The 10,649-nt window shown below is 49.3% G+C and overlaps 2 protein-coding genes across 2 annotated transcripts; both read left to right on the top strand.

The window, feature by feature from the left end:
* Positions 569-2,930, top strand: LOC8057587 (amino acid transporter ANTL1). Its single transcript, XM_002448298.2, has one exon. The coding sequence runs from the start codon at positions 820-822 to the stop codon at positions 2,308-2,310; it is 1,491 nt and encodes a 496-aa protein (XP_002448343.1). The 5' UTR covers positions 569-819; the 3' UTR covers positions 2,311-2,930.
* On the top strand, positions 8,222-9,774 carry LOC8057586 (amino acid transporter ANTL2). The gene has a single exon (XM_002448297.2). The coding sequence runs from the start codon at positions 8,379-8,381 to the stop codon at positions 9,666-9,668; it is 1,290 nt and encodes a 429-aa protein (XP_002448342.1). The 5' UTR covers positions 8,222-8,378; the 3' UTR covers positions 9,669-9,774.

The following is a 10,649-nucleotide window of genomic DNA, read 5'->3' as shown; positions in this document are numbered from 1 at the left end:
ACAAATCTTTTAAGCCTAGTTACTCCATAATTAATTAGACAATATTTATCAAATAAAAACGGAAATCCAAAAAAATCTTCACAACAGGTTAACCGCATCTAGCAAGTGCATGCATCGGCAGCCCTGGCTACATCGATCAACGTCACCGAAAAATCCTTTTTTTCCCACATTAAGAAAAGAAGACGAGAGGAAACAACAACGTCACTTTCTCTGTCAGGTTCTCTCGTAGTATACTCGTAGCAGTTGGCACGGACGCATGATGAAACACGCGTTAGTTCTATTAGCAGAAGGGAAAGACAAGTTTGATCCGCCCGGATCCAGTGCTCCTTCGCTCTCAATCTCGCGGCCGTATCGTGCTCGTCACGGACGGCATCTGACAGATTTGGCCGAGAAACATTTTCGTGAAGATTTGCTCACTGGCGTCTTGGTTGCCTAGTGCCTACCCGCGCGCCGGCTTTGCAATCTGCACTGCCGCGAACAAGTTGAAGAAGTTTGGCCAGAACCCAGTAGCGTGGCTGCGTGGGGTTAAAATTTAACAATTCGATGCCGGCGAGCATTCCATTCAGCGATCAGCTAGTAGTATGGTTAGCAACAGGACAACCGATCAGTTCACCATTCCATCCGCGGCCTCGCCGCCGGCCGGAGTGCCGGCGAGCAAGCTCATCGCCGCCACTACAGATTACAGAATACAGAGTAGATGAGTAGTCCACAGCACAGTGGGGGCATGCCCGTGCGCCGACAGTCCAACACCCTCGCCTCCCGTGCACCACACACGCGGCGTGTACTACTGATTGATTGCTAACTGTGCGGCCGTGAACCATGTCCACGACGCTGCTCAAAGAAAGGTCCACGGCGCTGCCTCCTCCTCCGACTGCATCTGCCTCTACAAAACGAGAAAGCGCACGGCACGAGATTCCCAAAATCCCCCATTTTTGCGGACACCAGCTAGCCACGCCACACTCCCAATCCCCGCCGCAGCTGGTTCCCTGCTCCGTTCGTCTGATCCAGCGGCTGAATCCGCAGACCACCATGGGATTCGACAAGGAGGCGAGCTCCTCGTCCTCGCGGCTCGACGCGGCGCCGCTGCTCCCGCAGCACGGGCTGCACGGCGGCGGCGGCGGCGGCGGGCACCTGTCGTCGCAGCCCAAGACGTTCGCCAACGTCTTCATCGCCGTCGTCGGCTCGGGCGTGCTGGGCCTCCCCTACACCTTCTCCCGCACGGGCTGGGCGGCGGGGACGCTGCTCCTCCTCGCCGTCGCCGCGCTCACCTTCCACTGCATGATGCTCCTCGTCGCCACACGCCGCCGGATCGCCGACGAGCACCCCAAGATCGCCTCCTTCGGGGACCTGGGCCACGCCGTCTACGGCGCGCCCGGGCGCCACGCGGTGGACGCCATGCTCGTGCTCAGCCAGGCCAGCTTCTGCGTCGGCTACCTGATCTTCATCTCCAACACCATGGCGCACCTTTACCCCATCGGGGCCGAGTCCCCGGCGTCCCCGCTCCTCACGGCCAAGGCGCTCTTCATCTGGGCCATGCTGCCGTTCCAGCTGGGACTCAACTCCATCAAGACGCTCACGCTCCTCGCGCCGCTCAGCATCTTTGCCGACGTCGTTGACCTCGGAGCCATGGGCGTCGTCCTTGGCCAGGACGCCTCAATCTGGCTCGCCAACAAGCCCCCCGTGTTCGCCTTCGCTGGCCCCGCCGAGCTCCTCTACGGCCTCGGCGTCGCCGTCTACGCCTTCGAGGGGATCGGCATGGTGCTGCCGCTGGAGGCGGAGGCCGCGGACAAGCGAAGGTTCGGCGCCACGCTCGCGCTGTCCATGGCGTTCATCGCCGTCATGTACGGGCTGTTCGGCGCCATGGGCTACCTCGCCTTTGGCGCCGCCACGCGGGACATCATCACCACCAACCTCGGCACCGGCTGGCTCTCGGTCCTTGTACAGCTCGGCCTCTGCATCAACCTCTTCTTCACCATGCCGGTGATGATGAACCCGGTGTACGAGGTCGCCGAGCGCCTGCTCTGTGGCAAGCGCTACGCCTGGTGGCTGCGCTGGATACTTGTCGTGGTCGTCGGGCTCCTGGCGATGCTCGTGCCCAACTTCGCCGACTTCCTCTCGCTCGTTGGCAGCAGCGTCTGCGTCGTGCTCGGATTCGTGCTGCCCGCTACGTTCCACCTCAAGGTTTTCGGCGCAGAGATCGGGTGGACTGGGCTCGTCGCCGACGTGGCCGTTATCGTAATCGGGACTGTGCTCGCGGTGTCCGGGACATGGACGTCACTTGTACAAATCTTCAGTTCTTCCAACCTGTAAGAGTCGACAGTTTGATTAGCACCATGTCTTGCTAATGCATTGGTAAGCATCGACATTCTGATATGGATCATGCCTTGCTGATGCAATGGGAGCGCTCAAATGGTTGCACATTGGTTCTTGTGGATTGAGAGCTTGAGACCCAATTCAGCTGCCGTGTTGATTTGGGCATGCTTTGCATCTCTTAAAAGTATGGGATAACATACACAAATTGTTGGGAGCTTTCTGAAATCTTACATGGTTTTGGTCAGATAGAGCCATGTAGGTTCCAGCTGTACCAGGCAGCAGATCCATGTGTAAAGCCCAGAACGAGGAATTGAATCCATGCGAATATGTACAATATAAGAGTACCTACTTTATGTAAGATTCTTTTGTTCGAGGAGTTTGTAGCATGTTTCTGGGTCTATATTGTCTCATGTCCTCGCCATAGGTGTCTTTATTGATCTAAAGTATGTGCACGGTTTAGGTTTGTTGGTCATACTAGTTTTGAATGATTCGCATAGGTTGGCAAATGGCAAGTGGCTTAACCTTCATGGAAATGTTGCCGTGCACTTCATAGAGGTGGAAAATCTCTACTTCATTGACGAAGGAAAACCAAATGCTCCATTATTTCCTTTGTTCCATCAGCTGTCAAACTAAAAAAATGGTTCGTTTGATTGTTTCTCGTCCGTTTTCCATGCTTAAGTATGTACTTCCTCCGCCCCTAATTATAAATTATTCTTTTTGAAAGTTAAACCATCTCAAGTTTAAAAAAAATACAAAGAGGATTACAAAGATTTATGACGTCAAATAGATGTACTATAAAAATATAATTAATGAAGAATAAAAAATCTAATGATACTTGTGCCCAAGAAAGCTAAAATGAATTATCATTTAAGATGGAGGAAATACTTGAAAAGACTAAACGACAGAAAATCCTAGGTAGTCTCCTACGTCCTAGCCGTAGGGAATGGACTAACATCTCCCCCCTCCCTATTAAAGAAAAAAAACTCCCCTCTCAACAATAATGGAGCGAGTTTTCTATAGACCACTGGATGATTGTTTCTCTAGTAAAGCTTGTTGGCCTCGGTGCACAAGTATTTCTTTGTAGTTATCTGATAAGTTGCATCCGCATTAGTCACCCACCTCCCCACGCACCGCGCCCGCACCCGACCGCACCAGAGATGAAGAAGAAGATGGCGCCTGACCGCGCCCTAGACGACGATCTCTCTCTCTCTCTCTCTCTCTCTCTCTCTCTCTCTCTCTCTCTCTCTCTCTCTTCTTCTCCATCTCCAGTGGGCATAGAATGGGTTCGGGGGAGGAAGATCGTCTAGGCGGTGGAGACTACGACAGGGTAGTTTAGGAGCCCTGGCGGCGGCGGTGGAGGCGGTCGGACCAGGTCGGGGTGGGGGAGCTCCATGGGCACATCTCACTGCAGAAGGAGGGAGAGGGAAGAAGGTGGCCACCTCGGGTGCACAAGAGTTTCGTCGGAACTCCGCGACCACCCTAGCGCGCCGCGGCGAGTCGACAGGCAATGGCGGCGGTGAGGTAGGTGCGGCCGACAGTGAGGTAGTCGGTGGTCGGCGGTGCCGAGGGAGGATACGAGGGTGGGGGAGGAGGGCTGCTGTCAAGGGAGAAGAAGACAGGGGAAGCGGGCGTGCTGCGGAAAGATGGGTGCGGCTGAAGTAGAAGGTGACTAGCGCTTAAGCAAAGCGTCAGTCACCTAACCACAAGACACACCTTTTAATTTACTCGAGTGTTGCATTTCTCTGGAAACATCATTATCCGTTCCAGGTGATGTCACGGTATGTTATTATGTCGTCTAGATTCTTAGGTGGATTCACCTGTTTCTATGGCCTCATATCTATCTTTAGCTTACAATTTTTAGAGATAGTCTTTCCCAAAGTTTAGAACAGAGCATTATCCTACGGGTCTATTGGATTCACCTATCTCTAGCTTGCAAATTGTGCATGATGAGTCTAGTACTTTGTACTCTAGTGTTCTGTGATTGATATCTACCATGACTCCTATCTGATTTGAATTACAGTGAGCACAGAGCCAGTAGCACATCAAAATGTGGTTTCACTATTTTCTCTTGTTGGTCGCAAAAAAGGACTCTTGTTCTATAGTTTATTTTCACCTCCTCGCTATAGTTGTAAACAGTACAACTAGAGGTCAGGAGGAACCCGAGCCTTGGGTGATATACTATGTTTGGCCGGCCACAGAACCTATTTGGTTATCTGATGAATCTGTCAACTATTCAGTAGTGTTTTTCTCTCACAACAAAACAGTGAACAATGCTTTCAACCAAGTTTGCCTCAGAATTAACCAACTAACTAGTAACAACCACAAAGAGATATTGTTTGTTTGCCTGGACAAACATGTTTGCCGGCCACAATACCCAGCCATTCCCAAGAAGGAATATGAACAGTTTAACATCTGCTATTCAATCAATTTTAACTCAAACCATTACAGGGACAACAAGTGCAGTTAATTAGCCTCTAACCAGTACAAACCATCACACTTAGAATTACACATGCTCAACTTCTTCCGCAGCAGATAGAGAGAAACCAAAGAGGACGGTAATAACAACTTTGAAGGAGAGAGGGTCCAGCAGCTACTGGTTTTTGGCGTCAGACGTCATCAACTTCAAGGCCTTATTTAGGTGCCAATTTTTTAAAAAAAATTCTCCATCACATCGAACCTTGGACACTAGGCATTAAATATAGATAAAAAAAATAAATTCAAAGATCTTTATATATATCTCTCGCAAACGACAGGGACGGAGGGAGTAGCGTCTAAACGCGGATTTTGGATTTCATAAAGTGAAACTTGCACACTACCAACGTTGCCACGTTAAAATATTGTTCGCTGATTTATTATAAGAGAAAAACACCGCTGAATATCTGACAGATTATAAACTCAAACGAACAGACCCAATGTGAAACTATAAGTGACGCAACCAACGCACTTCCTCTACAGATCCTTCATCGATCATCGATCGATCCTATTAGCAGGACCTGGCCATGTATACTCATTTCGAATTGCTTGAAAGGCCCACTGTTCTCACCGATCACCATGCATCTCTGCACGGCGCCATACTTCACCACGGAGACCATAGGGTGGGCGGATCATCACCAATATCTGATTTGCAACTCTACGCATGGCCTCAGTACGTGATGGGTTAATCTTCCTTCATGATTATGGCTGCATCAACTTTAAGGTGTGTTGTTAGTATGTTATACATTGACCATGGTGTTGATCATGGTCATTTTGTCAAAAAAAAAAGATCATGGTCATTATATATTGTGTCACCACGTATGTGCCCATCCACTAAAAGAGAGTCATCCCAAGGCAAGTATGCGGATCATTTAGATCACCATCACATGTATTTCTTCTTTAGATTAACTAGATTTCTTATTATTGGTAGCTTTAATTTGTTTACAAGTCTATTAACGGATTGGCTTATCACTCGGAAGTCCTCCAGTAAAATATACCAAATTTACGACTACAATTTTTCTTTGCATTTTTTTTAATAAAGGATATGTTATATCCAGCTTCATCTGAATCAAACCAATTATTACAAAGTACTGCCTGAAGGCACACACGCAGGCTGTAACACAGCAAGTTTACAGCCGAACAAAAGAATAACCGAAACGATGATAAAGTTTTGACTAAGCATTACCAATATGGTTAGAAGACAACCATCCATTGGAACCAAAGAATTGCAAAACTGACGACTCTAGATGCTGTCCAACAAGGGTCAGCTGATTCCATAGATCATCATGCCGCTGCAATCTTGCCCATTGCCGAAGCCAGTGTGTTTCCCTGAAAAGAACCTGCAAAAATGATTTTGGTCTACATTTGTAAAAAACTACCTCATTTCTTGTTATTCAAACTGTCCAACAAAGCGCAGAGGCTGCAGATAATAACAATGAATTATACTTTTTGTTCGTTGTTTTTGACTACCTATTAAAAAGGTTAAAAATATCTCTTGGAGGTGAAATTCCAAAAAGTAAATGTACAGCGCGCCACAAGAATTTGACATAAAAACAATCTAAAAAAAGATGTTTAATGGTTTCTGAAAGTAACAAAAGCAACACGTCCTATCACCATTCCAGTTTCGTCGAACCAGATTATCCTTAGTTAGAATCACACTTTTTTTTAAATATCACAGAAAACTTTAATTTTCATAGGAATTTTAATTTGTCATATATCTTGTGACACTCTAACCCCATTGTTAATTAACGCAGCATACATGAAATTCACCATAAAACATCGTGATGCATTCAACCCTCAAACAAAAACATATCTTTCCTCCAGTAAATTAACATCATGCAAAGAAGTGACAATTCTATGCCAGTCCTTTAAGTTCACACCCACTAAGTTTCTGCGAAAAGAAACATTAAATGGAGATGAACTAAGAACTTGTTGCACAGAGTCTTGTTTTCTTCTTACTATGTTAAACAATGCAGAAAATCTATTTTTAAAAGATTTATTTCCCAACCAATTGTCAATCCAAAACCTGGTTTACGATCCATCTTTCACCATAAACAAACCATAGCCCATAAAAGACATTCATTAAACTTTTCCAGAAATGAGAGTTCGTTGGTTTTTTTAGGCAACTCCTATTTATTTCTCAAAAGTTCCTGCCACATGCCATCTGTTGGAAATAAAAGCAATTTAGCGATGCATAAATTAATTCCGACAACAAGGAAAAGGCTAACAACATGTATCACAGGTATATGAATCGAAACTAGCACTACGATTTGAATCAAGTTCACAGAATCTAGTGCTAGCAACAGAAATGATATGAAACCGAATAACACGGACAGGATAGACATCCTTACAGTGGGGTTGTCGGCGCGAAGGAAGAAGAAGAAGAAGACCGTCGATGGAGATCGGCGAACACCGGGCGTAGTGGGAAGAAGACATCCAGCGAGCAGTCGCGACGGTGCTTCCCAAAAACCTGATACGCCCCCTACCCCGTGCAGGGACGCGAGGAGACGTAGGCTTCGGAGCCTGCTCTCCCGACACCGATGGCACGTCGGCGACGGGATGGGGAAGACGGCGGCAGCGCAGTAGTGTGGCGAGGAAGAGATGAATCTCTGGTACAAAGGACGACGTCTCGCCCCATATTTATACACGCGTCGCACGCAGCAAATAGGCAAGCAATCAATCACCGTATTATGGAAACTTTACCTGCTGTTTACGCACTTGCCATAATACAAAAATAATTGCTTACCAAATAGGCCAGCGCAATCTCCTCCATGCATGCAAAACTTCCAAGTAGCAAAATGAAGCCGCGCACCCGCAAGGGTTGAAGTGCGCCGTACCATTCACGCGCATGTCGTGCATGTGCGCCCATTGGCCTCGCCCCGCCCCGCCAGGCGAGCGAGAGCGCGCGCACGTGTGGTTCTTCCTTTTTCTCTCCCCAATTGCTTCAACAAGATGGAGATAGCTCAACTTTTTAAGTTGGCCTCACTCCACTTGAAGTAGCAAGGTGAGACTAAAGTCCCCCACCTTTCCATATATACATGCATGTATGAGTGGGGCTTTGAGATTTATTTGGAATTGTTTGCCCCAAGGCCCAAAACATCTAACACCATCTTCATTCAATAACTTAAAGAGCCATTTACTTAGTAAACACTTATTTTGTATATCCAGATTCTATATACCTAAATTAGGTTGACACAATATCTCCTATTTAACTAATCTATATTTCCGTTTGTGTCGATCGTTTTGCTAGTAAAAACGTGATCTGAAGCAATCTATTTTTTCTAGTACGCCTCTTGGGACTTCGAAAATTCTTTGCATAATGACGATGTTGATGTCAAACTGAACACATTCGTGAAGAAGACTCCCTAAATCCGCTGACACATCAATATATCTATATTCATCATCTTTTGTTTACGAGAAATCAATTTTTAAGTCCTGCACCCGCAGCAAGGCGCGAGAAATCAATTCTTTACCGCAGCAATGCGCGGCTAGTTCCCCATTTTCTCCGGCACCAGCTAGCCACGCCACGCTCCCAATCGCCGCAGCTGCTTCCCTGCTCGATTCGTCTAATCCAGCGGCTCAATCAGCAGGCCATGGAATTCGACAAAGAGGCGAGCTCCTCGTCCTCGCGGCTCGACGCGGCGCCGCTACTCCCGCAGTACGGGCTGCACTGCGGCGGCGCCGGGGCCGGCGCGGGCGGGCACCTGTCGTCGCAGCCCAAGACGTTCGCCAACGTCTTCATCGCCGTCGTCGGCACGGGCGTGCTGGGCCTCCCCTACACCTTCTCCCGCACGGGCTGGGCGGCGGGGACGCTGCTCCTCCTCGCCGTCGCCGCGCTCACCTTCCACTGCATGATGCTCCTCGTCGCCACGCGCCGCCGGATCGCCGACGAGCACACCAAGATCGCCTCCTTCGGGGACCTGGGCCACGGCATCTACGGCGCCCCGGGCCGCCACGCGGTCGACGCCATGCTCGTTCTCAGCCAGGTCAGCTTCTGCGTCGGCTACGTAATCTTCATCTCCAACACCATGGCGCACCTATACCCGATCGTGGCCGACTCCCCGGCGTCCCCGCTCCTCACGGCCAAGGCGCTCTTCATCTGGGCCATGCTGCCGTTCCAGCTGGGACTCAACTCCATCAAGACGCTCACGCTCCTCGCGCCGCTCAGCATCTTCGCCGACGTCGTTGACCTCGGCGCCATGGGCGTCGTACTGAGCCAGGACGCCTCCATCTGGCTCGCCAACAAGCCTCCCGTGTTCGCCTTCGCTGGCCCTGCCGAGCTCCTCTACGGCCTTGGCGTCGCCGTCTACGCCTTCGAGGCGATCGGAATGGTCCTGCCGCTGGAGGCGGAGGCTGCGGACAAGCGCAGGTTCGGCGCCACGCTCGCGCTGTCCATGGCGTTCATCGCCGTCATGTACGTTCTGTTCGGCGCCATGGGCTACCTCGCCTTCGGCTCCGCCACGCGGGACATCATCACCACCAACCTCGGTACCGGCTGGTTCTCGGTCCTCGTGCAGCTCGGCCTATGCATCAGCCTCTTCTTCGCGATGCCGGTGTCGATGAACCCGGTCTACGAGGTCGCCGAGCGCCTGATCTGCGGCAGGCGCTACGCCTGGTGGCTGCGCTGGATCCTCGTCGTGGTCGTCGGGCTCCTGGCGATGCTCGTGCCCAACTTCGCTGACTTCATCTCGCTCGTCGGCAGCAGCGTCTGCGTCGTGCTCTTGTTCGTGCTGCCCGCCGCCTTCCACATCAAGGTCTTCGGCGCTGAGATCGGGTGGACCGGGCTCGTCGGCGACGTGACCGTCATCGTTATCGGGATTGCGCTCGCGGTGTTCGGGACATGGACGTCCCTTGTACAAATCTTCAGTTCTTCTAACGTGTAAATGTCGACAGTCTGATATGCATCATGTTGCTAATGCATTGGTAAGCATCAACATCGTGATGTGGATCATTCCATGCTAATGCAATGGGAGCGCTCAAATGGTTGTACATTTTGGTTCCAGTAGATTGAGAATTTTAGACCCAATTAACCCAATTCAGTTGCCATGTTGATTTGGGCATGCTTTGCATCGCTTAAAAGTATGGGACAACATACACAATTGTTGGGAGCTTTCTGAAATCTATATGGTTTTGTTCACCATATAGGTCCCAGCTGTACCAGGCAGCAGATCCATGTGTATGTATAAGACAAGGGAACAGTTTCCTCAAACAGAGAGAGAGAGAGAGAGAGAGAGAGAGAGAGAGAAGGGAACAGGAACTGAATCCATGCGAATGTGTACAATGCAAGAGTATGTATTTTGTGTACGATTCTTTTGTTCAAGGAGTTTGTAGCATGTTTCTGGGTCTCTATTGTCTCATGTCCTCGCCGTAGGGGTCATGTTGATCCAAAGTTTGTGCACGGTTTAGCTTTGTTGGTCATACCAGTTTTGAATGATATAGGTTGGCAAGTGGCTTAACCTTCATCGAAATATTGCCGTGCACTTCATAGAGGTTGAAAGCTTGGAGAATTTGCCATACAATAAGGAAAAAGATCAAACGAAACTTCACTTCATTGAAGGAGGAAAACCAAAGGCTCTCCTTCTTTCCTTTGTTCCATCAGCTGACAAACTGAAAACTGATTCGTTTGATCGTTTCTCACCCGTTTGTCATGCTTACTAGTACTTGGAGAAGAGCAGCCTTCGTAACGAGAGCAGGTTCCAGGCGGTCTCCTACGTCCAACCCTGGGGCCTGGGCTAACATCTCCCCCCCCCCCCCCCCCCCTTTTTTTTTTAAAAAAAAAAACTTCCATCTCGGCAAGAAGATAATGCCATGTTAGGTCAGTTTGAATAAAGAATTTTATGCCATGGTTACTAAAATTACCGCGC

This window comes from Sorghum bicolor, chromosome 6 (genome assembly GCF_000003195.3).
Source record: "Sorghum bicolor cultivar BTx623 chromosome 6, Sorghum_bicolor_NCBIv3, whole genome shotgun sequence".
NCBI lineage: Eukaryota > Viridiplantae > Streptophyta > Magnoliopsida > Poales > Poaceae > Sorghum > Sorghum bicolor.
Note: the sequence above shows the minus strand (reverse complement) of the source record. Positions and strands in the feature narration are given on the sequence as shown.